Source organism: Gambusia affinis, linkage group LG20 (genome assembly GCF_019740435.1).
Source record: "Gambusia affinis linkage group LG20, SWU_Gaff_1.0, whole genome shotgun sequence".
NCBI lineage: Eukaryota > Metazoa > Chordata > Actinopteri > Cyprinodontiformes > Poeciliidae > Gambusia > Gambusia affinis.
In genome coordinates, this window is record NC_057887.1 from 8,686,704 (window position 1) to 8,714,614 (window position 27,911).

Below are 27,911 nucleotides of genomic sequence, written 5' to 3' on the forward strand. Positions count from 1 at the left end.
GCCTTGGGTCGGCTGTGTTGTGTTTTGTTATGATTTCTTGGATACAAAGCAACATTTGATAGTGTTCACTCATGTACGGTCGAGTGAAACAAAAAATGATTTCAATATTTGTATTTGAAAACAGACACGGCTATTTCCGTCTTTTAACTCTAAACTTCACACGAAGCAATGAATTGTGGGTAATACACTTCACCTCAGTCCACTTGGATAAGGCAGATTAGTCCAAATTGTGGGTCAAGGGCACAAAGAGTCCACTAAGGGCTAAAGTCCACTCTGGAGACACACTGCGCACTCGAACCTTTTCAAGGACACCAGGGTTGCAGGGAGAGTATTGGACCGAAATAGACGTTTCCAAAGGAAGGATTTCTCAAGAGCCACAATCGTTTGGATTGGCGAAAAACAGGCCGTTTCTCCAGGATGAGATCCATTTGGACAAACAAAATCAGAGCACAACACGACTGGAGGAGCCTGTCATTGTTAGAGATTCTCCAGGACCACACCTGGTTGGACGAAACTAAAGTCTGTCGTTCGACCTTTTCTCTTCTGAAATATCGCTAGCTCACTTCTCTGGCATCGGACTTTCACTCCTCTGGAGTGCTTTGTGCTTCTGAAGGACTGTAATAGAAAAGTGTCAGTCTGAGACTTGAAGCTGCGTCTCCACCAACCATATGATTGCGCAAATTGGAACTACAAAAAGAAACACGACAACTTCGAAAAAGCACACTTTTCGTTAAAACCTTTTGCCACTAGGATGAGGCTGTTGTTTTTTTGTTTTTGGCCGAACTGAAATTAGCCTACTGCATTTTGTAAAACTGCTATGGAAACACTTTTTTTCGCATCACGGTGGTCATGCGATTCACAACCGATGTTACCACATGCGGAAACGACAAAGAAGACAACAGGAAGTGGTAGGAGGATGATGACGCATCATGTTTTTAATGACTTGTGGTGTAAACAAACTTACTCATGGGTGTTTTTATTTTGATTTCTTAATTAATGGAAACAACACATTGGCGGACAAAGTTTTGGGCACATTTGTAGCGGAGACGCAGCCAGAGACTTGGTAAACAAGCGGCTGGAACGCAGTAGAAATGTTACATTTTAACTGAAGGGTGGTTCTGTGTATACTGGACCTCTTTTTTTACCTTCTCCAGGTCCATGCAGAGTTCCTCCACCTCTCCCTGCAGCCTCTGCTTAGTTTTTTCTAGAGAGGAGCATTTCGCCTGGGTGGCCTCCACCACTTCCTCGGCCTCCTGAAGCCTGGCTGCGAGCTTCTTCCTGCGATAAATCCCACGTTACTGTTGGGTCGTACGTCACAGAAGCCACGCAGAGTGCTAGCCGATGGCGGCACCACACACTTGGTCTCGTCCAGCTCGTCGGCGTGCTGGATGGCGTCGGCCTCGTGCTTCGTCCTCCAGTGCGTCAGCTCGCCGTTGAGCTTGGAGACGAGGCGCTGCATCTCCTGCTTGCTCTCCTGCTCCTCCTCCAGCTGCTCCCTCAGAGTCTCGCACTCCTGCCGCGCCGAGCTCAGGCTGCCGCCGACCGCCTGCTTAGACTGGCGACAGAGACGCGGATGGTCATTGGACGTTTGCTCCCAATGCGTCCGGGCGTTTTCTGAGACACGGACCTTGACCTCCTCGTCCAGCTGCTTCTTCAGCTCCTCCAGCTGCGACTGGAGCAGAGTCTTGGAGCGGGTCAGCTGGCTCGCCCTGCTCTCCGCCTCCTCCATTTGTCGGCTCACGTCGACGTTATCGGCTGGCGGGAAGCAGAAGAGATGATTATTGACGACTAAGCAAGGTTGGTTCAGCCTGGACGCAAAAAACAAGAATACAGTGAGATGATCTAACTGTGAAGAAGGTCCAAGAGTGTCCAAACACCCGGATCTGAGTTTGTGTTTAGAACTAAATCAATGGACATTATCTTCCAGTACTTAAAACTTTTGTAGTTGTTGTAGGCCTGGAAATGGATTGTGGAAATAATCGTCAACTAGTTTAGTAACCGATTAATCATTAACTGGAGTATTCAGGCTATTCAAGAAGAACATCCCAGTCAGAACAGTAACGAAGACAAAACTGTGCAGAAATATGTACATTTTCCATTTGTTTTCTTATTTTAAAAAGGAATTGAATATGTGGGTATTTGCATCCATGAATATATTTCTAATATTGCATAAAGAAGACTTGTGTGATTAAATAAATGTGCAGCTTTTGCCAATTTTTCTATCCAATTATTCGTCAGAAGGATAGAATCATCGATTACTGGAATATGATGCAAAGTTTGTTTTCTTATTTCGTCCAGTTTTATGGCTATTTTCATGTATCATAGTTTATTTAATCCAGTTAACCGTTTAATTGTCAGAATAATTGATAGATAACTAGACTAATTGATTGCAATACAATGTTTTCAATTTTATTTTATTTTTTCAAAATTAACCAATTAATCATCTGAATAATCAACAGATTACTAGAAAAATCTTTGCAATACAACGTTTTATTTTTTTTTTACCCAGTTAATTGATTAATCGCCAGAGCAATCGATAAATTACTGGAATAATCGTCAAAATACAATGTTTGTTTTCTTATCTATAAAAGCAATCCAATTATTTGGCTGTTTGCATTTAATAATTGATTTGTAATAAAAAGGCTGAAATGGTTAACTGAAAAATCTGCAGAATGTGCCAATTTTATTATCTGATAAATCGATAATTGTCAGAACTAAAATAATTGTTAGTTGCAGCCCAGGTTCTTTGAGTTGGTACTTGTTGACAGCTGCTGCTGTTACCCTGTAAAGATCGGCTAACTGCTCCATGAATTTTGAGGGGAACTTCGAATAAGGCCTTTACTCTCACCGGTGACTGGATTTACTGACTGGGACTGACTCTAACTTGCAGTCGGTGTACCTGACAGTCTGTTCTTGGCCACACTGAGCTCAGACAGCGTCCTCTGCAGCTCGTCTCCTCTCCTGTTGGCCTCGGACAGCTGCTCCTCCAGCTTCTTCACCTGGCCGTCTGACGACATCTGCGAACGCAGCCGCGTGAGACCAAAGCAGCAAAGTCGCCCGCCTGCTTCAAACCCCACCAACCAGGCACTCCTTGCTGACTTCCCGACCTTGGCTTTCTGCAGGCTGTCCACCGACGCGGCCAGGTCGTCCACCTCCATCCTCAGGTTCTGTTTGTCCTTCTCCAGCTTGGCTCTGGTCCGCTGTAGAGCCTCGCACTGCTCGCTCAGCTCCGCCACGGCCTCGCCGTGCCGCTTCCTCAGGGACGCGGCCAGCGCCTCGGACTGGAGCGACGACTCGTCCAGCTCTCTTCTCAGACGCTGGAGTTCGGCCTCCCGCTTCTTGTTCGCCTCCATCTGTTTGTGACACAAACTCGTCGTGAAAGTTTGCCTCTAATCGTCCCAAACTGAGGTGTGTTTTTTAAAAAAAATATATTTTGGTACAGCCACAAACCTCAGTGCATTTTATTGGAATTTCAAATTTATTTATTTTTTGGTATTAAAAACACTTTTGGGATATACTTCTACAGACTGAATTACAACTACCCTCTCAAAATAAATACATAAATACCCTCTCAAAATAAATACATAAATAAATAAAAATTTGGTTGGTGTCCTGCTGCGAGGTGAAGTGGTTTTGGGCCTAGCTTAAAAGCTTTTCTACACAGATTGCACCTAGCCTAGCATGTGTTGGCAACAGAAATGAGTGGATAGCAATAATGAGCTTCGCCCAGCCAACTGGGAATAAATTTGGATTCATCCATGATGCACGCTGGCTAGCTAGCATATATTGACAGCTACTTATCGGTAGCCTCAAACCTTCTGCCTGACAGAAAAGTCCTGAGACCAGAAAATGAGATTAAATCGCCCTGCCACAACAAATTTTAAGACCTGCAATTAGTGTATTTAGTGCCAATATACATTTTAAATGAATCTAAGACGTTTAAGGTCTTATTTTAAAATGCATGAATTTAATATTAAATTTTTGTGGAGACTGTTTAAACGTCTCCACAAAGGATTTGTTTGCTGTTCGCTAAAACACCTTTGAGGCCTTCACAGACCAGCTCGATTTATCAAAAGTCTCATTGTTTTTACAGTTCAGATGGAAAATGGTTGCAAATTATCTCATTTTGGTGTGTCAGATGAAACCAGGCATAAATCAAACACCTTAGACGCCGAGGGCGTGTGCCGCTTTGCGTGTCGGTTTTTCCTCATCAAATCCCAACAAAATACAGAATGCATGCAGGACGTTTGCCGTGTTAATAGAAACTTTTTATTTCCAGAGGGCCCTGCTCTGGCCAACCTGTGAAGCCGTGACGCCTCCTGCCTCCTCCAGCCGGTCGGTGAGTTCATCGAGCTCCCTGGTGAGGTCGGCTCTCTGCTTCTCCGCCTGCCAAACGCACTCCAGTCAGAAAGCATCTTCAGCATGATGAGCGCACATTTTAACCAACAGAGGGAAAAGAAACATCTTCAGGAATTCAGAGCAGCCACAAAGTAAATCTGAGTCAGTCACCACCTGACGGGGTGGGACCTTTAACCTGCAGGGGTCCAGCACGACTGACGGCTCTCAGGTCAGAGGTCAGTAGAGTGGCAGGCGTGGAGCTCCTGTTTCCTGTTGAGGCTAACTGATACTCTTTGTTGTTTTGCTGCTGATGTTCTTCGTTAACATTCTTGAGCAAAGAGCCGTTGTTCTCTTAGACCAGCTTCTTCGTGTGATCACACACTTCCTCAGCAAACTTAGCAGGTCCACTAAACCCAAATCACTGATATTTCATCCACATGGTGGCGCTGCGGTAATGAACAGCACATGACAGATCCTTGTTAGTCAGAATCTAGGACTAAAGGGTGCCGGGTTTGAAATGTTTGGGGATTTAATCGTTTATGTGAAACGGTTTTATACATACAACTCCAGCACAAGGTGATGCTGAAGATTTCAAAATGTCTTTTACTTGAAAAGGCCGAGTGGGTCTGTGACGATAACAAACATCATTGGGCGATTAATTGTTAAAATTATTGCGGTAAGCGATAATATCGTCGCCCTCAGACTGTTGTTGGCTAACAGCGTGAAAATGGCATAAAATGCAAGCTCTTATAGTTGTCTTATTGTTTTCTGTTAACTTCCTGGCCTTGTCCACCTACAGCTTTAAATGTTTGTACAGCAGTTCAGTTGATATGTTGCATTTTAAATACTTTAGAAATAAAGCAGTACGGTGTAGTAGTAAGTACATCCATTCTAAGACCAATAAACTGATTCCTAACATTTAATTGCTGGACCTGGAAGACATTTTAAATATCCAGAACACATAAACTAAGAACAAATAAAATTGAGTAAAATTGTGAACAAATCTGACCTTAGTCATTAGGCGCTACAGAGAAAACGGAAAAAACTGCCTACAACCTGAACACACCGTTAAGCTAACCTTTTTGATACTTTTTTTGTTTTGTTGGAAATAACAAAAGTACAGCAGGAAGTGTAGAGTTGCATTCAATAAATTTGAGTATTACTGAAAAATTCATTTATTGAAATAAAACACATCAGACTGTTTTCAAGGCTCTATTTGCACTTACAGCTAATGAAAACACTACATTTTAGATAAATGTATCACGTCTGACTGATCAAAACATTTTAATACCTGCTGAAGAAACTTTATTTTCAAAAGGTTCTTTGAATCTGACAAATGAGCCTCACTGGAAGCATATTCTGATTTACGGACTGTGACCGTATTATCTCACTTTGGCATGTATTAAAATGCTATAGGAGTTTTGTTATTGTTTTAATTGTTGGAGACATGGCAACCTTATAAAATTCTGTCCACAACCTTAAAATTATTACATTTCATGATCAACCTTATTAGCACGCGTTTCTTTAGTTTCAGCCACAAAAATACCAAATACTGTAAAATACTGTTGTTAGTTTATAAATCACTGAATGGTTTAGCAACACAATACACTAAAGATCTGCTGTTGCTGTATCAACCCTCCAGAACCTCTCAGGTATTTTGGTTCTGGTTCTCCCCAGAACCAGAACCAAACGAGGAGAAGCAGCATTCAGCATCTATGCACCACAAATCTGGAACAAACTTCCAGAAAACTGTAAAACAGCTGAAACACTATTTCGTTGCATATATCACAGTAGGAGTGTAGCAGGTAAATCTTTCATGGATGCAAACTCGACTAAAAACCAACCTGTTTAGGATCTTGACTTATTGTTGTGTTTTGATTGTTGATTCTTTGCTGCATTGTGTTTCTGTGTTTGATTTGATGTAAAGCACTTTGAAATGCCTTGCTGCTGAAATGTGCTATACAAGTAAAATTTGACTGATAGATTGATTGATTGAAATAACAACAAGACCTTTTGACTGAATGATTCCAATGAGGTGAACGCCAAATAAAGCAACACTAATAACAAGGAAAGATAATACTCTGACATTTTGAAGTTCATGCTGCAAGAATTATAAAATTAAAAATGTAAGGCTTTTTTTTTTTTTTACTCTAAAGCACCACACGCGTCACGTTGAGGTGAAACTCTCTCTTCATGAGCAAAGCAGACGTACTTGTTATTTTTTACAGCACCCTCCACCCCCCGTTTTTTTTTTTCTTACAACTGGTTTAAAGGCAGGCGTAGATGTTGAGACAAGTTCACCGTGAGTCTCAGGCCCCCCGGACCGCAACAATAAGCCGCAGCTGCCTGCACACCTCAGGCAGGGCAACAGAAAACAGATGCCTCACACCGGAGGCCTTCGTTACAAACACCGCCCCCGAAAAAATAACGTCCACCTGTCCTGTGAAGCCCCGCCCCCGAAAAAAATAACGTCCACCTGTCTTGTGAAGCCCCGCCCCCTCCTCTAATGCCGAACACTGGGCTCACTCATCAGCCTGGACCGCCACTCCGCTGGCTGAGTCAACACCACCCAACCCCGCTCCCTCCATTCATGAACTGGAAGGACCCCCCAGAGAGCGCCCTGCTGCTGCAGATGACAGAGTCATCCCTCCGTTTGCACAAGAGCGTGGAGTTCCGTTCCTTTACATCTTTCTGATTTAAAACAGCATAAGCCTCGCTAGGCTAAGCTACATTAAAAAAGAAACAAAACAAATTCCGAGCACAGCTTAAAGTCTAGCAGGAGTAGGCAGAGTATGTTTTCTTCCCTAAGTGGGGTTCTGCCGGGAAGTTATGAGTAGTTAATACCTTTCCTGCTGTTTCCTAACATCTTTGTTTTGTATAAACAGAAATCGATTTTAAATGTGTTTACCAGGCATAGTGCCATTTTATATCAAGTAATTACATAACTTTCAGTTGTTATATATGTCAAATACGACTTAAAAGAAATTTGACTGTGTAATTTAATGCCATGAAATTGGGCCTCTGTCTCTTTAAGAAACTCCTGCTCTTTCTGAAACTGCGCCTTGTCATCACAACATGGCTCCTCTATTATCTCTTTAACAACATTTTTACCAGCATTTCACTGAGAAGTGGCGGCTATAACGAGCTTATTAGATGCACACTTCCACCAGTTGTTTGCTAATTGCTGCTGGCTAGTCTGCAGGAGCTGAGTGGGAGAGTCGCGTGGCGGGGGGCTCTAAATGACCAGGAACCTCGGGAAACTAATTTTCATGTACTGGTTTGGGGTGAGTCAATCAGCAAAAGTGTAATTTCTTTGGATGTTCGTCGGTAACAAACAAGACGTAGAAGTTGAAAACTAGAATGGACCACACGTCTGACCCAGACATTTCTCCCGCAAAGCACAGATCCAAACACCATCTCAAGCAAGCGAAACTGAGGTAGTTACATTGAATTTTTTTTGTTTCTAATGCAATTCCTCAAAATCTACATTAAAAGAAACCTTTGATGGAAACATGGCTAGTGCAGCAGAAGTAAAACAAATACTGCCACCTGCAGGTGGGAGTCAGCAGTTGATTAAATACCGTTTTTTGTGGAAAGTTGCAATAGAGTGGCAATTATGCAGGAATCTTTTGATTTTGCGTCAATTTATGATCTGTATTTCCATAAAATAAAGCTGGATATAAATGTATTTACAACATTAGCTGAATGCTGCTCACAGATTCATATGTTAGTGTGAGCTATGAGGGTTGGGATGTTTTCACAGCTCACAGTCCAGTAGGTTTTTGGGGACCAAAGTTGCAGCAATTGTTCCATTTTCAGCTGACAGTTTGACTTGGTCTGACCAAACAGGGCCCTTCAGACTTGTTTGTTTTGGTTGTATTTACCCAGAATGCTCTGCTCTATTGTCCAATTCCTGCTTTTGGAGCGGTCTCCAGTCTGCTAGAATCCACATGTGCATTCGAGTTCACCTCAACCGAATTGATACCGAGGTTTTTAGGCGGACCAGAGTTCAGGAGTAAACAGGATTGGTGTCAGCGCATCCTTAGGGCATATGCCTCTGTAAAAAACCGTGTGTGTGTGTGTGTGTGGGTGTGTGTGTGTGTGTCTGGCTGCCTGGCATTCCACCTGGGAGAGAATCCACTGGAAAAAACGAGCTCTGTCTGTCGTTCTGATGTTATCAGGCCCAGTGCGACCCGAGGAGCAGAGCCCAACAAAGGCGAGCCTGTCTGCAGCCGAGGTATGTTGTAATTGAGCCGCTCCGAAGACGGGGGCTGCCGAACAGATAAAGACCTGCAAGCCTCCGCGTGCCTCTGGCTCCGCTCGGCAGCTTTTCGGGGGCCGGAGGGGCTCCCGGCTAGCACCGCTAACAGAATACCACCCAGAGTGGAGAGAGGTGTGGACAGCACGCCCTCGGGCCCACTGTCACTCCGTTCAACACTCCGGGTGAAGTACCTACTGTATGAGGGCTTCAACACACACAGGCTTTAAGAGGGGACTTGTTTGAACTAACAAACACTTGAAGCTCCTCAGTAGATAAGCTTCATATGACGCAGACGTGGTTTTTTTTTTTTTTTCCAGAAAGCTTCACTTAACAGTGTTGGACTCTTTGTGGTGGAGAGGCAGAAGGTCTCGGTGTTTATTTTGGCTGCAGGGCCGAGGTTTGGGGATTCAGTGGTGTGTGATGGGAAACATCAGACAGAGGAAAAAGCCTGTCTGTGCTCCGCGGGTCGCCCCTGTGTGCTGATCAGAAACACAAGGTCTGACCCAAACCGGATTGTTATCCCAGGTGCAGATGGTTTGGGATGACCAGAGCGGAGCAGCAGCAAGTGAACCTGCTGAAGCTTTTCCTTCTCTTCTGTCCTACAGTAGAAATGCGTTTCCATTACAAACGCGTGCGATTTTTCCACTAATGTTGATAAAAACACACACGACTTTACAATTGCGGTGTTGACACTGAATATGAAACCACGATTAAAATCTGACGTGAATACATTTCTCCACACGATAAGTCTTTAAAAGACACGGCGCTCCATCTTCCTCCTGCCACTCCCTGTTGTCTTCTGACTTTTCCGTCAGTGGCAACATCCGGTTGTCGATCACATGACTGGTGGTGGTGTGAAAAAAGTGTTTCCATTGTAGTTTCACGACATACAATGATTTCGATACAGACATAAAAAAAATAAAATAAAATACTTTGTCCGAGCTCAAAAACTTTTTACTAACTTTTTTTCAAAATTGCCTTGTTTCCACTGATGAAATCTATGTTTGTAATTCCAATTTGCGTATTTATATATTATATATTCAGCTCTGGAAAAAAACACTTAAAATGATCAGTTTCTCTGATTTTACTCTTTATAGGTATATGTGTGAGTAAAATGAACACATTTTATCCTATCAACTACTGACAACACATCTCTGGAAAAATATGTGGTATTTATTAGCAGAAAATGAAAAATATTCATTTAGGAACAGCAATAGTAATGTTTCAACTCGGGAAGAGTTCAGAAATCAATATTTGGTGGGATAACCAGGAGGTTCAGTGAAGTGGTCTCTTCTTTAGTTGAATATGCAGCTAGATTCTCTCATCTACCAACCTGTTGTCCACCTCATGGCCGTGATCAGAGTTAATCTGATCACAGAGCCGTTCGGCTCATCGCCTCTCCAGCCGATCTGCGTTTGTATCATTTATAGAGGAGAAAGCGGCAACAGAGACCCTGATAGTTTTTAATCTTCTACCTTCGTTCTCATGGCCCGTTCTGCTTCCAGCTCCTCCTCCAGCTCCTCGATGCGGGCCTAAAGAGACACACAGGAGAATCATTTCCATGAGCGAGAAGCAAAATCCTGCTCTCACTCAGCTGTAGAATATGACAAGAATATTACAACGTGCTCCAACTACAGACTTTGTCATTACAACAGCAGAAAAAAAACAAAAGTTTCTCTATTTCAGGCCAGCACTTCCGTGTGGTTGGGCCCGTCTCGAGCGCTTTGCTTTCTCCAGAGATCTGGCACGCCTCTGGCTTCTTTTATTTATTTATTTTTGTCTTTTCCTCAGGTACTAATTTAGAGAAAGAATGTCCTGCAGCCACCAGTGATTATCTTCAGCATGACCCTGGACTGGCCGAGCTGCGTTTGGTCAGCGAGACCGAAAAGCACCGATGCCATTTGTCTGACATTTGAGGAATTTGACTGAAGATTTTTTTTTCCTTTTTCATTTACATTTTACAACCCTGGCTAAAAGTCAGAGCCACGGCAGGTCAAGGTTAATTACAGAGCAGATAAGAGTAAAAAAAAACAAAAAAAAACACAACCAGAGATCGCCTGAGGAAATCCCAACTCTGATTTTTCTCTGATTTTACTCTTAATAGGTATATGTGTGAGTAAAATGAACATTGTTCAGCTCGGGATTTTGATATATGGATTTTTAACCCTCAGGCATCAGTTTCATTTACAAAACTTTCAAGTGATTAAAGACAACAAAATCCACTGAAAAGAATGCTATCAAAAAAATTTTAAAATGAGAATATTTTATAATTTTTGTCCATGGACAAATAATATGGAGAGTAAACATTGAACACACTACCAATCAAAACCAATAAGGCACCTAAAATAATAGTAGCTTTTGTCTGCACAGAATTAACTAGAACTGCATTGAAATATATCAACAGGTCATATAAAAACAGAGAAGACATGCTAACATTAGCTTAGCATTAAAGCACACTGCTCTGCATGACAACGAGTCAGGCAGAAGAAAATGAAAAATAATAAAAGAGGAGTATGAGAGACTGCCATGTCAAGAATGTCAAAGGTTAGTTTGTATCAGACCAAATTAGCTTATTGTGATTACCCGTATTGACCACCATGGGGTGCTGTTTGTAAAGTTACATAGTTACAAATTAACAGCAATTATTTTAGCCATTCAGCATTTGATGTGAGAAAGAAAATGGGTGTTTGTTTCCAGAGTCTTATTTCCACCATCTTGTTTATTCATTTATACAGTTCCAAAGTAAATATTACCAATCACCAAGCTGAATGTTTAGTTCAATGCTTCCCAGAACCAGAACCAAACATGGAGAAGATTTAACTTCTACGCACCACAAATCTCAGACAATCTTCCAGAAAACTGCAAAACAGCTGGAACACTGACGTCCTTTAAATCAGGACCCACATGTTCAGAGTTGCTTTTGAATCGTAATAAATGGAACATTAGCCAACATATTTGATGCACATTGATGATTTGGACGATGGGACTGGACAAAATGTAATGCTTGTTTCTGGTTTCTTAATTAGTGACTGTTTTGTGTTTTTACAAAGTAAAGCACTTTGAACCGTCTTGTTGCTGAAATGTGCTATACAAATAAATTTGATTGATTGACTAAAATTTAAAGTGACCACTGAGGCCTGTAGAGTCCAACATGGAGCTCTTGGATATTCTTGCAATTGCACATTGCCTGTCCTTGGGGTGAGTACTGGATCATCCATTCCTGGGAAAAGAGTCTCCAACTTGTGAACAATGTTTCCCTTTTAAGAAAAATTAAACTTCAAATTGTTTAGAGCTGGCCTCATAACCCTTCTCAGATTGACTTGTAGCAACAGTTGCTTCTCTAAGGTCACCGTTCTTTCCGTTCCTTCTAGCCATTGCGTCAAGGCAATGCCAAGATCCCAAAGTGCAAAAGATCCTTTGCTGATCAATTTAATGGTGTTCTTGTATGTACAAACCTACAATATAAAGATATTATGTTTCATTAATTATGATAAAGTACAAAAATGTCAAGGTTCAACAATGATGATAAGGTATAATGTTACCAAAGTAACAATTAGTAACTTCGACTCAACACAGAAGACACTGCGACGCTACTTACAACACAAAACTGTATCGTACAGTCAAAGGTAAAAAATAATTATAATTGATCAATACTTTCAGTCTCTCTTCAACGAGCCCAGAGGTATTCTTTCAAACTAAGTGAACCTGAAATGCTTCCCCCCTCTCTCTCCACCATAAACAATCAAAATGCTTTCGCAAACATAAATCACTCACAGCACATTTCTGCTGCACTCATCTCCTGCCAAAGCTGTGTTTTCTACTGCTGATAAAAATTTATTGCCCCCCCTCCCTTGCACGGCCGCAGCCTGCCGTGTTGTGTCATGTTCGGCGTTATCTTCGGTTTCTATCGTTGTCTCGGTGTCAGGAAGTTGTGTTTGACATGGCGCGTAGCCTGGGGGCCGCCTGCGGCTCACTGACGGCGCTGAAAGCCGCCTGTCGGCAACACGCCGCACAAAACCTCCAAAAGCACCGGACGCCTCGGACTCTGACGAAAGTAACCATTCAGGGCGACCCGTGCTGCCTTTGATCCAGCAAAAATCTCTTGTTGCCAGCAATTACTCATGCATAATAACTCATCATTTTCTCTCTTAGAGTTTACATAGACTCAAAGAAATGTTTGACTTACATGCCAGCGGAGGACATCTGTGGAGAGAACAGCCATGGCGAGGCAGCAGCAGTCCAACTGACTGAATGAGAGACTGACTGTCCTAAACATGTGCGCACACGCACACACACGCACACACACACACCTTGCTGCTGATCCCCTCCGGCATGTTACTGTCCACACCCCCTTATACACTCACAGCCTCTCTCCGTCTTCCTGTCAGTTCCCCTCACATATCTGGTTCTCATTAAATTCCCACCTTCCGCTGCCTCAAAATACATCGAGTGGTCCAGAAACAATTGTAGAAAACGTGTAGCGTACCAGCATTTGCTGTGGAGATTTACAGAAAATTGGCTCCAGACTAAATGATTGCTCACATCCCTCCACACTCACTCGGAAATGTAGAGAAGATAACATCATCAAGTAAAAAAAAACAAACAAAAAAACCCCGATTTGGTTGCGGGGTTCAATCTTCAAATTTGCATGAGCTTGTTTTTTTTTTTCTTCTTCTTTATTTTTTCTGCTCTTCTTTGAAATGATAATAATTGTCCATAAACTGGAATCAGATGTGGCCTCCGAGTTGATGTCTCCTCACATGGGTCAAAGGGGATCTACAGCAGCGTGGGTTGTTATTTCCTGTAGGATCCACTCTCAACAGAACATTTTTAACTGTTCACCAGAAAGAAAGAAAAAAAAACATTTCAGACTCAGTGCTGTTGTAAAATACTCATGTTAAAATACCGTAACTCATTGATAGCGACACAAGACCCTACAAGTTGGTTCTTCAAAATGCCTCTGGACGGTTGGAACAGTAAAAATGTTTTCCGATTAATTTGACTTGGAACGCCACGACAGGCCCCGTAAAATAAGCTCATGAACGACAGGCCAGCTGAATCTTGAGATGAAGCCTATCGAGGATACACTCTAGATGCATCTGGAAAACGTCTTTTCAGGCATATTTTGGGTGTGTTTTTAGTAAATGGGTACAAATTAAGGGGAACATTAAAATAGTGCCATTTATTTAACAAAATATCAAATGCACAAGTTATTGTTGGACACCAAACTGGCTCATGTGGCAGTCTACTTTTGAAATATCACCCAGTACTTTTGTGATTGAAATTCCAACCCAGCTGTGGAATAAGTACAATCTGACGCAGACAAGGAACAATCAACAACTTTGCTTGTGTTTAAAGCACTGAGTGTCTTTGGGCGGTGAAACCTCGGCACTGGGGAAATCCATCAAAGGTGGAGGCTGGGAGTCATAAGCCACGCCCTTTTTTGTGTCTTTTGACATTCATAAACCCGAGCAAACAAACATTGTTTATAAGTTTTCTTAAGGCTCCATTCTCTAGTCACTCTCATTTATCCCTTTCAGACTCAGTTTATAGTGAATTACACCATCTCTAAATCATGCTTACGCTGATGACGCACAGCTTTATATTTAGTTTCACCACATGATCGCAGATCTTATATTTGCAGAGTGAGTTTGTCCATGATATCAATGGGTGGATGGGCCAGCAGGTCCCTTGTTAACAAAAGTTGCTCAAGGTCAGTCGCCTTGCAATCTGAAAAGTTGAGTTCAGTTTTCACTTCCTTCCACAATCTGTCATCCAATCTACATATATGTTTATGAAAACTCAGTCTATTTAGCATTGACAAAGAAAGGCTAAAATCTATGCAGCGTTGTAAAAACCTCAACAGAATTTATGTATTTAAATATCAATAGCCCCAAAAGGTCTCTCAATCAGCTCCAACTTTAAAAGAATTAACAGATTTATTTCAAAACAGAGCAGATATTTGTAATAGAGTTTGTGTAGATAAGTCTAGACCAGTAACAGGCAAACTGGTCAGGTCACGCAGTTCCTTGAATTGTTGTAAAGCTTCCTAGTCCATAGGAAACCAGGTTGCTTTTGTAGTATTGACCATCTTGTCCATCGGGTTATCAGAGACATCTTCACTCAGTTCCCAGGAAGAAAAGTAAAATAACTCAAAACAACATTCAGTTTCTAGGCTCCTCATCTCTGAAAATAACGCCATTAAACCTGAGATGAACACAAGCTAATGGCTCCTAAATCATAAACTTCTACTGCAAAAGTTGAAAGTAGAAAACTTCAACTTCAGTTCAAAATATTTAGCATCACAAAGGCGCCTCAATTGTTCCCTGAATTTTGCGCTATGGAAACATAACCATCTTTCTGGTACTTCTTTCACTCCAAAAGGCTAATGGATGAAAAACTTTTACTCATGCCAAGCTTTGTTGTTGTGCGGCACAGTATGAACACCTCGAGCTAAACATCTGCTGCAGAACCAAAATGATTCTTATCTCTTTAGACACAGATGACCCCAAAGTACTCAAGCTGAGGGTAACTGCTCTGTGGCCACGCAATAAAACTACTAAAGAGCCTGGGTCTGTGTTGAGGAATGAAGCATGCGGGCCGCCCTTTAAGCCAACTGCTTTGAATTATGGGATGAGGAGGCGGCTTCATTTTTCATGACAGACAAAGCATTCTGTTTTGAATCCAGGCAAGTCCACAGACGCATTTGCGCGACCATTACGTCAAAGGATAGCAGACGATGGAGATCAGGAGACAACTAACTGACCTGTCCACCTGCATCTACACCTAAACCCAGACATCCTTATCTCTACAAGTAAGCGACAGACATAGACTAAACACACGCCAGTGACAGAGATGCATGCTGTCGGACATGATGCTATCAGGACGACACACCAAGATCCCCAAGAAAGCCTCAGGACGAAGTTTACAAAAGGTTGCACCAAACAATAAGCAGTGTAATCCAAATAAAAGATGCTACACTGATTTCTTAACATATTTATCAAAGTCTTGTGCTACGCCAAGGACAGTTCTGTCGTTAACCTGCGTCGCTAATGGAGGGCCTGCAAAGACAAGCCCTCCGTTGGCATCCTCTGGCTGTTCATTCATCACCCGTAAAGCTGCTGATATCCTGAGCAAAGGCGTGCTTACAAAAGCCAAGTGGAACAGAACCTTTTGTTGATAACCTCCTGATGTTTTCTTCATAGGAATTATGCCTGACCCGGCGTTACTGTATAACTTTTACACCTTCATGGAGGGGCCCACTGAGGGTTCTCTTTCTACAGATGATGCACTCGACAACCTCTTTCTGTAGTCAACTCTCTGTTTCCTAGATAAATCAATTGAACGAGCTTCTCTTGCTCTACATATCTAGATTTTTTGATCCCATAGATTTTTGTGCTGACTTGGAGCTTGGTTGGACTCAAAGACGGGCTTGGAGGCTTTTCAAGTCAGAGAATTTGATAGTTTGACCAAATCTGTATTGAAAACGAGGCATAATTTAGGGGAAAAATTTGGAGAAAATTTCAAATCTCAAAGTAAAAACAAAAAACAAGAAAGAATTTTATTTTGTAAAATGGAAAGCGTCTTTCCTCGTAATGACGCTCCCTTAACAGCAAGAAAATAGGATGCAGTAAGACAAGCTTATTCTGGGCTGAAAAAAACACAAAGTAATTTATTAGATAGTTCAGTTTAAGTAAGTAAGTAATTAATCATATTCTAACTTTCAGCGCTGATTACATGAGATGAAGATTAATCATGAAATTCTTCAGAGCACACATCTAAATCTAGCTTAAAGTTTTGGGTTTTGCCAAGTGAGAACAACTTGAGCAATCATTCCTGGCATGCAGACTCGACCTTCCCTAAGTGATATTTATTACTGGCCAATTCTAACCCAACATCCCGAGAAACAACAAGGATGTTCACTACGTAAACAAAAGGGCGCCACTGGGAGAAATCAATAGACTGAGTCAAAATGAGTGTTTTTGTTATGCTCAAAATGTTAGCTTGCACAGATACTCGATCTTTTGTTTCAAAATACGGTAAAGTTTCATTGTGCACTTTCTTAGTTCTCTGTCTTCGTCTTCAGGTGAAGGAGACGAAGAACTAAATGCAACACATAGTGCATGATTCAGTAAATATATGGAGGACCTGACACAGCATTGGCTTGAGTTTTTTAAAAGGCAACTTTTCTGACCTCCTGGAGTAGATAGCTGTGCTACTGTACTGATATTAGCTGGTACATAAATATAAAATTCCCTCAGCGGTTATGAATTTTTTGGTTGTGTCAGAGAAACAATGCTTACGTTGACCAGTTGGCCAATGATTTTAAAAATAATGAGCCATTTACTATGGATCACGACCTGAAAAATAAAATTTTAGACATGAGTGAAATTTGTTTTACTTCCTTGTAGCTGTACTCATTTATGAGAGGAACATCTGGGTTCCCCTCCTTAACCTTTTATCTCCAATGTAATGACTGAAAAAACTTTTGAAACGGCATTTAGTCCAGCCAAAGTACACAGTCACGTCCTAGTAGATACTACAAATGTGTCCGCATCAATGAACATTCACTGCCCAGCTTTTTCCATAGGAAACATCGGATCGAAATCCAATGTTTGATTTGTTGCGATATTTACTTCACTGTGTCCGTTCAGTTTAACTCTCCCACAAAAACTCTGTTAGCTCTTCCAATAGATAATAAATAATAATAATAAAAACATTTTGCATGTGATTTAAGACTATTATCAGAAACAGCTTGGAGAAAACGGACAACAACGCCGGCCTGTGAAACAGACAGGATCTAAGTTGATCTGTTGGCCAGCTGGCCAAAGCAATGAAACAAGAGCCGGGTCCGTTTTATACCGCCTCGCTTCCTCATAAACAACACTGACGAACCCAAGTCAAAACAAGAGCGCATTTCTAACTGTACACAGTCACAGCATCAGATGGAGGTAGCAGGTCCAGGTGGATTCCTGCAGGCCGCGGTTCCAAACTGCATCCTGACGGTCTGGGAGAAGGAAAGCGATTGATCCAATCACCAAGCAAACGGCAGCGGCTCTGCTGAAAGCCAGGAATGCGTCTGTCCACCGAGTCGTCAGCTTCTACTCAGCGCCGACCGAGTTAGTAAGGAGCTGAGAACTTGTGCTTGGGCCCGGCAGTGAAACTGTAAAACCCAGCTCACAAAAACACATCACACACGGCTTGATGAAAACAAGATCTGAGCAAGACTTGGTGGGCGGGCTAAGAATCAGCTTGTTTTCCTACAAAAACCAAAACTGTTTTTATAAAAGGATGTATAACAAAACACTCCATGTTTTGCTAAGGTCATATATTGCAAGTTTTATGCTTAAACGTGATCCATTAATTTCCAAGAAAAAGTAAAAACAGCTTGTTTCTCATGTTTCACACAAAAGAATAAAGGTTTTTTTTCTATTTTAAAGACTCTTTTAAAGGACAGCAATACAACTTCAGAGGATCACTTAAAAAAAAAAACATCTGTTTTTATTTACATTTGATCAAGAATGGCATCTCAAAAGTGATTTGGTTTTTCGGAGTTAATATTTTTAACTGAATAAACAAAACCACGTATAATAAACCTATATAAAAATGACCTTTACATATAGTAATAAACATTTCCACATATCACCTCCGATGTTCACCATGTCAGCTGTTTGGGATTCCTCTACGTTCTTAAGTCACCGCGCTTTCTGATTGGCTACCTGTCACATTCAACAGGCTGCGTTCTGCCTCCCGGTCAGAGAAAAACCCCACAGGCTGCCATAATCGGGCCAAGACAATGTTGAATATGCCCGATTTTAAATCGGACATATTCAACACACCACACACTGCAGGACGTTGTAAGATTCTCGTGAAGGGAAAATCGGGGCAAAAAAAAAAAAAAAAAAGACTTCAGCGGGAAGACCAACATGCAGAAGCATTTTCTGATGGTTTCTCCTCCCTCCCACCCCAGGCTGCAGCAAAATTGCTAAGTCTTGACCGGTCAGTGGTAATAAAAAGGTTGGAGAACACTGGCCTACAACATAACATCAAGTAAGGCTGAGGCAGCGGTCACTTAAACTGAAAGTTTTTAACCAATTTTGAGAAAAACCTGCAGTAAAATCAGAAAGAAACGTGGAAAGTTGTTGACTTTGTGTGAGTTCTGCAGATTTGTGAAAAACTGGAAGGTATTTTGGAGGACCACTTAAAAAGCTACAGTGGGCCAGATTTGGCCTTGAGCTTGACAGGCGCACTAGAAACTTGACAAATATTTGGTGAGATTTAGATTTAAATATTTTGCAGTGTAGCATACAACTCACCATCTTTAACGAAGGAAAGGAGTCGATCCACATAATGTGTTTCTATTCTCAGTGTTTGACCTGGTGATCTTTCCAGCTGCTAACTGTAACGTAAATCCCGTATCACTCCTGACCTGCAGCTCCTTGCTCCTCCTCTGCAGCTCCATGTTGAGGGCCTCCTCTGCTTCCAGTTTGGTGCTGGCGCTGCTGATCTCCAAGTCCTTCCTTCACACAGAAGGAGAGCACACAAAAAAATACAACCTTCAGTCAAGCAGAAACGATGGAGCGTACCGGTGACTGACGAGCTTCTCAACGTGTCATTTTTTTATTGCAACAGCATCCAATAAAGCTCCACCGAACCGTGAGCCGAGCTGAATTGACAGATCTCATATCCCAGGAAGGACTAGAAACAAGGCGACTCATTGTCTTTATTAATGCTGAACGGGGTCAAGCCGAGTTGGTGGTGGGTAGTCTAACTCTTCCCCCGACACCTGGCTCTTTTCTTCTTTTGATTGTAGCTGCGAGGTACAGCAAATACGTCTCTCTGCTGTCACACTACGGAGGGCAGATAGCAACATGTTGGGATCTTGGTGAATGCCTCGCCTGTGGAGACGTTGCTAAGCTACCACTGCAAACCACAAGGTGTTTTTGGGGAGTTTTATGTAAGAAACCAGCACAAGATAGAGCATAAATCTGAAGTGGAGGGAGAATGACAACCCCATCTTGTGAAAGGGCCACGCCAACGTAAATTCTTATCTGGATTTAGTTTCAAACTTGAAGTAGGCCGTTGAAACAAATGAACTTACTGTAATATGAATTGTCCTATTGAAGCGCTGGTTGTATTTTTCAGTCGGCTGGAAAAACGTATAACGATATAAGCGTTTTATATCACTGTATATGAATAATTATTGATTTGTTTTTCCTTTTAAATATCTGTAATTCAGCCGAACTGATGGTGTGACCTTTTCCTGTTTTATCCACAGTTTTCCCGCTTCACCGTTGTTTAATTTTAAGTAGTTATGAGGCATTGTGACAAAACCTGAAACTGCTGCCGCGCCAGTTACTCAGCAGGGTAACCCGCGAGTGAGTTATGGTGCGTTCACAACAAAAGCGTTACGCGTGTCAAAAACGCGTCCGACGCTTCAAGTTCGATGCATTTGCACTTTGAATGGAAACGCTTGACATTTTGCTCTACACCTAGCGTGTCGCGCGTCTGGTTTAGGTTCGAAGTCAAAGTGGAGGCGCGTCGAGGGAGCGTCAGACACGCCAGCTCCGGTTGTTCTTTTTCGTCGGACGCTCTTGACGCTCCAAACGGTTCAAATCTCGCCGCGCAAGACGCTCGAAACACAATGACTCTCGATGCAGAGTAGATCCTATAAGTAACCCTCCCCAGGCTCTCTTAAGCCTCATATTGGCATTTTTGTATGATGTATGGTTGTGGCTTATATAAGAGCTGGATTTAATGCTCTGTAAATGTTTATGATTGCGGCAGGGTTTAAGATATGAACACTAACTGGAATTTTTCTCTCTCTCTTTTTTTTTTACCTGTCTTTGAGCTTTTCACGGCTAATTACATATTATCAAGCATTCCACAGAGATTAAAGAGACAAATCCTATCGTAGCTTAGGAAACGGGTCAAAGCAGGTACTTATTCAACCAACCTCTCTGCTGTCATTAAATAGGAATACAATTAAAGGACTGAACATGACTGAGAACCTTATATAAAAACTACTCAGAAAAGACAGAAAGGTGAGCATCAAAAGAGTCAAAAGCATTTCAATGGCAACCGCTAAGCTACGGTAGCGATAAGCTCTCTACTTTGCTTTTTATGCTGTTTTATGCTGTATTTCCTTACTGAAATGACAGCATCCAGTCTTCCAAACATTTTTGAGATACATACAGAAGCAGACACAACGACACCAAAGCAAGCATCCAAAAGAAATGGTTTGATTTAACCCAACCTGGGAGGCTGTACAGTCATATTCAGTAAATTAGAAAATGTGTTCAGGTGAGGTTCATTTTTCAGGTTCACAATTTTTACACCTGACAACCTTTAGGCAGGTATTAAACTTTCTTTTTATTAAGTATGTGTTCATATTGGATTAATTCCGAGATAGACAAAACCACAATTTCTTTTTTCTTAGCATTTTGTACATTTTGAAAATGGATGTTTTACAGTCTGTATATTTCTTTTTTCAAGGGTATTATTATTATTATTATTATTATTATTATTATTATTATTATTATTATTATTATTATTATTATTATCATTTTGAGTAAAATCTGATTTTATTTTTCTGAGATCTTAGGTTCTGTTGTAATTTTTTACTGGTGTGACGCAATATTCTAATTTTAAATGTCTTGTCTGTAAGCGTAAAAATCATCATAATCAGCACAAATAAAAAATGTAAAACATCCATCTGTGTAATCAATATAATGTGTTTCAGTTAGAGATAAAGTTCCTGAAACAAATGGACTTAATACTATTCTAATTTACTGAACAACCTGTACTCCAATACATGGATTACAGAGCTGGTGTTGGGATACAGTTCAAGATGACAGACTGCTGGGTGCTTCAACTCTGCTTAATTTTACTATTACTTTGGTTGTAATGCTACCTACAGAGGGTCAGGTTGTTAAAATATGTTCTGTGTTACTTTGCTAACATTTTTGTAAAATGTGACAAGAGAAAACTTATCTAGAATACTGCAAAGGCCAGAAGCAGGCAGCTCAGAGGCAGGAAAGGACATTTGTATTTGGGTAGCTAACTAGCTAATATTTATGGTTTCCTAGAACGGTCAACAAAATGCAAAAATCATTATAGAGTTTTATGCTAAAACGGAAGTTATGCTAGCACAGCTGTTTTAGCATGACTGCTATTAACATGGAGGCGCTTTGGAATACCGTTTCAAACAGCGTTTGTACATTTTTCTTTCTGCCTGTTGCCGGTTCGCCAGTACCGAATATGCACAGGTTTCTGTAAGAGCGTATATAGGCTGCCGTGACAGCCTACATACTAATTCCTGCTATGAATTAGTTTTTATATCAGAAGATAAAACATACTGACCGTTTGATAAGATCTTCCAAACCACTCCTCCTCTTCTCCACCTCTCCTAAGCTGTCCTTAGTAGATCTGCTGTCGGCGTCCAGCTTCCTCCTGGCCTTCTCAGGCTCGCCATGCTGAAGCCGCTCCAGCTGGAACTCCAACTGGGAAACAGGCAAGAAGATATGAGTGTACACAACAATCACGGTTCAGCTGGTACTTTTGGTTTTACAGTAAGAGGGCTGGTGTTGAATGCTGCGGGCAGCTGGACTTGGGCTTTGGTTTTTCCTCCACTGCCAGAGACTTTTATTTTAGCTTGATGTTATTGCCGTTGAAAAATGCTGCTTGCATTGGGGTTTGTTTTGATAATTAATACTACTAATAAAATTTTAGGTCAGTCTTCCTGCACATATCTAATCTAGGTCTTTGTGACCAAGATGCTGAAGCTGAAGCCGATAGCAAAGAAAGCCGACCGCCGAACTATCGTATCTCGTTTCATCTCAGGAGCTGAATATATCACTCCACCCCGAGATGTTGGATGTCAGAAAATGTAGACTTACATCTTCGGCTTGCAACTGCAGCTTGGTTTTCTCTTTGGTCAGCAGGTTGACTTTGTCCTCCTCCATCTGCAGATCCTCAATCGCTTGCTGTTAGATAGAAACAAGATGTCTGAGCCTGGGCTACACATGTTCCTAAACCTTTAATTCATCACATGGCTTCACATCCGTCTGATGGTATCGCCGCAGCTTTGGAAACATTGGAGTAGCTTCTTTGCGAAGAACATGCCAAACGTTCTTCATCTCCTGTTGCTCTACGGCCATCTGATTTCTTTTTATCTTGTTCCATGAAGTCATTATTTGCTAAAGCCCTGAAATTATCAGAAGGTGTGCATTGGCACAAAGAAGCAATTTTCCCCTTGCCGATTTCTTGTGTCACATTAATGTTTCACATATTCAAGCAAAGACAACATAAGCTAAATGAAAAGGCACTTTAAAAAAGATAGTTTCAGGTTGAACCTAAAATCCAAAACTCTATCTCAGGAGTTTCCATCTGAGAACAGAATCCATGGTTTCACCGATTACAGGGTGTGCTCACAGTGCAAAGTTTTGATAAAACGGAAATGGCCAGATCTGTGGAAGTCCAAGCTTGTAGAGTTGGGAAGAAGCAGTTTTTTGTTATCCAGGTGTACTAAGGACAAAGTTGTAAGCTTCACGAGTTCGTCTGACTCTTTACTTCGTCTGCATCTTTCTTAAATCCCACCAGCCAAGGTTTCATTGACATTGAAGCTAATGGCTAAAAATGGCCATTAGCTCCGAGATGACTGTCGGAGTAAAAGTGAGTCAAGAACGGTGGTAGAGAGCAGAATAAACACACAAAAACATGCAAGGTACAAGAGAGCGAAGTACCAAGGCTACTGAAAAGTTCTCTCCACTCGTATTAAAAAAGATCATTTATAGATGCCAAGTCAAATTTTATTAAAAGTCAATAGCTGACCCTGATAATATGGTGGCAAACTCTCAACTCTGAAGCCCTGTCAATGCTTTGAAGCCCACCAGCCTGACGAGCCTTTGAAAGTGCATCGTCCCGAGGCGGAAAACTTGTTTGGAATTTGAACAGTTCCTCTTCGTGTCACATTCAGTGTTATTGATTTGGCTGTGGAGTCGGGGTTAGAAGATAGGATGTGACAGCTAACATTTACAGATACACAATGAACCAAAGCAGACCTAAGAGTGGCAGGTTCTTAGAACGCAGGGCTCTGAGAACGGTGTTGGGTCATTTTCCAAGGCCTGATCTGAAGAACAGTTTCAGTTTTCAGTTCAGCTTGTGCATTTGATGAATGTTGAGTCGTCTGATTCATGATAAACCAGTCAGGTGTGTGTTTAGAGCCAGTTACCTGTTGAAATGTCAGATTATACCAGAGCTAGAAACTAACTCAACAATCATGGCCGAGATCTTCAAACACAGGACATTTTTACCGTAGTTTTTTGTGTATAGAAGGTCTCAAAAACATTTCTGTGGACAGAACAACATTTTCTGAGGCGTCGTCTCAAGGACTGTGGCTGAGGGTAAATATTTCTTGAATCCACAAGAGTTGAAAGACATGACAACACCTGATACACACACAACATAAAGCGCGCCTCCTCAATCCTCACCTGGCTAAGCTCCACCAAATGTTCCTTCTCCCTCTGGAGCTTCTTCACGGCTTCGTCCCTCTGCAGCAGCTGCTCGGTCAGCTTCCTCACCTCGCCGTCTGACAGCTACAAACAAAACGACAAATCCTGAACTGTAAAACCAGAAAGTATCTTGTTTCATCAGAGAAACCGAGCTCCATAGTTTTGGCGTTTTTCCAACAGACGTCGAAGTCTCCTCTCAGAGGATTAGACACTAATTCCAGCTGAAGACACAGAGATAAATACTGGTAGAGAAGCGATTCGTCTTACTGTTATCTACAAAACAGAAGCGTGGGATCTTTCTCTCAACTGGATCAAACACATTCGGCAATAAATTAAAATTGCATCGCTTTTAATCTATTACGATAAATTTCTTGCCATGATAAGAATTTTGATTTATTTGCTTTCAGGATAATTTACAAATAATGTTTAAAACAAACAAAAAACACCATCCATATTGTCTGGATTGTTATTTTTTTATGTTTGTTTCACGGGAGTATCTATAAATATCAATACATTTGAAAATATGATTAAATGCAGTAACTATGTGTATTTTAGCGAGAAATCACACTTCTTTATGCGACTGGTGTCCCAAGGAAGCTTATTTTACAGCTATAGTTGCTGTGCAATTCAGCAACAGCTATAACGAAACCTAAAAAAGAAGAAATAAATATTTTGTATCGTCTGTATCACAATATTACCACAAAGTATCGTGATAAAACTTGTCCATATTGCCCATCACTACATCAGATGTAAGTGATTCACTGATGAACCCAGATGATTACAGATGCTGTATGAAATTATTTCTGAGATTAAATCAGGATAAGCTTTTCTTTTTCACAGCAAGTAGAAATAATTTTGGTAATCCTCACCGATCTAAGGAGAAAAAAAAATCTTCCTAAACCCAGAACTGAACTGATCTAAGTAGATTCCTGTGCAGCTCTACAGCGAATCACCGTTCACGCACAGTTTGAGAACGCACTGTCTCACCTTAACAAAAGATAGCATCTTAATCCCTTAATACACAGCAAATAAACAGATTAAGGCTTCGGGGAGAGGGCCGTAACAGAGATGGCAGAGTAGCCTCTGGCATCGGCGTCTGAGCACAGGAGACGGGATTTGGTTACGGCCTTTAGAAACTTGCCAACTTCGAAGAAAGCGACGCAAGTTGGCCGCGAGATGTTTTCATTGTGATCTGAAATTTACAGCGCAGCTGTAGGTTAAAGAGGGACAGACTGTGGCATGAATAGCTGCAGCGAAATTGGTAATAAAAGGCCCAACATGTGGTCAAACATGTGGTGGTGTAAAGTTATATGTTTGAGGATCTTTGCGTCTTTCGCGGTGAAGTTGTCTGAGCGAGTTTGTGTTTCGTCTTGTGTGTTTTCTCCTTGGAGCAGGAGTTTATGCCTCGCAAACGTTTTCCATGCTTGACAGGTGAAGTGTTTTGTTGCCATTTGGTGCGTCGGCTGGGTGCATGGTGTCATGAAACTGTCATGTTTCACCGATGTTTTCCATCCAAAATTAATCACATTTAGATTTAAAATGATGTTGATTCAACCAGTTATACTCTTTCTAATAGGTGGTGAGATGTGTCTCTTGGAAGACATTAAAACTGCGTAACAAGAAGTTTCAGTTTTGAAATTATTACATGATTTTATTTATGTTTTATTATTAATAATACGTCTCAATAAGCAATGGGAAAACCTTTACTTGGATTACATACAAAAAAAAACTAACAAAAAAAACTACCTTTCTCAAAATTTCTTAAGCGCTGTTTGAAAGTTTCTTCAGATATTCTGTAGATTTACATACATTTGGTGATTTGTGAAAAAGCATAACTGCGTTTCCATTTGAGGCTGCGAAACTCTGCAGCTCCTCCAGAGTCGCTGCTCCTAGAAGACTGAAAACATACGAACACCAGATTTCTTTCCTACACAAAGTTTAGAAAACCATGCATTACTTGTGTTGCACTTGAATTATTTGTTTAAAAATGATGCTTCGTCTTGGTCTATCACATAACCTGAGGCAGTGCAAATCCTGCTTCGCAAAAAGCTGCCTCAGAAGGCTCTTTTGGTGTCATAAAGTTGTATTTTTAAAATGACGTTTATGCTTAAAATGACTTGGAAAAACCAAATGTTTAACCAAAATATTATTAATATTAGAAATGTCAAGAATGAGGATTTTTGGCTCTAAAATATAAGAAAATGTATTTAGGATCTGCCTAAAACATGCTGTATGTTTTTCTTTTTAATATTATTTATAACTACAGTATGTAACTTTCACAAAAAAATGTTTTTTTTTAATATATATATATTTGTTAAACTTGTCACCATTTAGTGACAATTTAATATGAGACAGGTAACCTTTGAAAAGATCAATATTCTTCATTGTCCTCCTCCCTGGGTTGCGCCGCTCCCGACCAAAAACAACCAATCAGAGCCAGGAGGCGGGTCTTAGCGCTGTCGATCAACCTCAGTTACTCACTGCTAAATGTAATCCTACACCGTAAGTAAATACAAACTTTATTTAGCATCACTAATACCACTAATTGATTCCAAATCGGTACAAAAAGATAAAAAGCTTCTTCTGGCGCCGATGCTCTACCTGTTTGTCCCGCTCGGCCGTGGTCAGGGCGCTCTCCAGATCGTCCAGGTCTCGTCTCAGGCTGCCGCACTCTGCCTCCAGCCTGTCCCGGTGGAGGACCAGCGTTGCCGAGCAGGCCTCCTCCTCCTCCAGGCGGTCCGAGAGGTCCGACAGCTGCCGCTCCAGATCCCGCCGGGCCTCCTCCAGCTGGGTGCAGCGCTGCTCGGACGCCTGGACGTTCTCCTGCTCCTTCAGCCGGACAAACATCGATTCAGGCTGGGAATCCTACAGCGTGATTTTGCATGAAATTGTTGTCCACTCTCTACTGTCTTTGTAAACTTTTTTGTTCCACAAAGCCCTAAAAGTTGATGAACCGGTCGAGGAGAACGAGGGAGGTCCATGGGAAGAAAAAATAAACGTCTCAATTAATAAAAAGCACAAGAGATTAACGGTTAATATGAGAGTATTAAGGAAATAAAGGAGAGCCGGGCAAACACCAACAGATTTATTTCAGACAAAGCTCTCACCGCAGGTTATGCCACAAGACTAAACATATCCACCTTCAAGTCGCTTTGTTATTTTGCTTTTTGCATAATTAAAAAGATAAAAGGCAGGACAATGGCTGCCAGATCTGACCGGATCAGCAAGTTTTTCTGAACACCAGCTGCCATATGGGTGAAAGGATCCAGAAGTGAGAGCGTACTCTACTGAACTGGACCTGTCATCACGGTCAACGTGTGTAGAATGAGCTTTGGAACCACAAGTTTTGATGGATTCTACTGCAGTGCAGAGATGTCCAAACTCTTTGCCACGTGGGCAAAAATGGTCAAGTTGGAAGTATCAACAGGCTTAAAAATCTATTTTATGGTCCTTTTTTCAAAAGTAAATTTAGAGTATTTTTTCTTTTAGTTATTAAAGTAAACATGCAATAAGCTCATGAAATGAAGAAAGAGGTGCAATTTCTAAATAATACTGAACCGACAATTAAAAATGGTTTTCACGGTTCCTAAATTTTCTGAGCTGCAGGTTCGTTCTAGAATACCGGGAGAGTAATCAGAAAAGCCTCACTGTTAAATCTCTGCCTTAGCTTCTCCAAATTTCTGAATTTCACTGATTTCTACGTGTATTCAGTCTCTTTTTGGACTCAGTCCAGCTGCCTCTTAGAAAGGAGCTTGGAAACTGCAGCTCCAAGGAGGAGCTGAGCCTCAAGGGCGGAGCTA

The 27,911-nt window shown here is 41.4% G+C and overlaps 1 protein-coding gene across 9 annotated transcripts in view; it reads right to left on the reverse strand.

Moving 5' to 3' along the window:
• LOC122823151 (putative uncharacterized protein MYH16) overlaps nt 1-27,911 on the reverse strand; it is a 52,091-nt gene that overhangs the window by 6,763 nt on the left and 17,417 nt on the right. For 4 of the 9 annotated variants that reach the window (XM_044102464.1, XM_044102468.1, XM_044102463.1 and 1 more), the window contains exons 2-13: nt 26,713-26,940; nt 24,091-24,195; nt 22,498-22,584; nt 21,962-22,101; nt 19,029-19,119; nt 10,075-10,131; nt 4,300-4,386; nt 3,108-3,353; nt 2,900-3,017; nt 1,628-1,755; nt 1,359-1,555; nt 1,146-1,278 (exon numbers count right to left, since the gene is read on the reverse strand). In XM_044102464.1, the coding sequence (XP_043958399.1) occupies nt 1,146-1,278; nt 1,359-1,555; nt 1,628-1,755; nt 2,900-3,017; nt 3,108-3,353; nt 4,300-4,386; nt 10,075-10,131; nt 19,029-19,119; nt 21,962-22,101; nt 22,498-22,584; nt 24,091-24,195; nt 26,713-26,940 (1,617 nt within the window). The remainder of the gene's footprint in view (nt 1-1,145; nt 1,279-1,358; nt 1,556-1,627; nt 1,756-2,899; nt 3,018-3,107; nt 3,354-4,299; nt 4,387-10,074; nt 10,132-19,028; nt 19,120-21,961; nt 22,102-22,497; nt 22,585-24,090; nt 24,196-26,712; nt 26,941-27,911) is intronic. The other 5 variants (XM_044102465.1, XM_044102462.1, XM_044102469.1 and 2 more) reach the window with 4 other exon arrangements.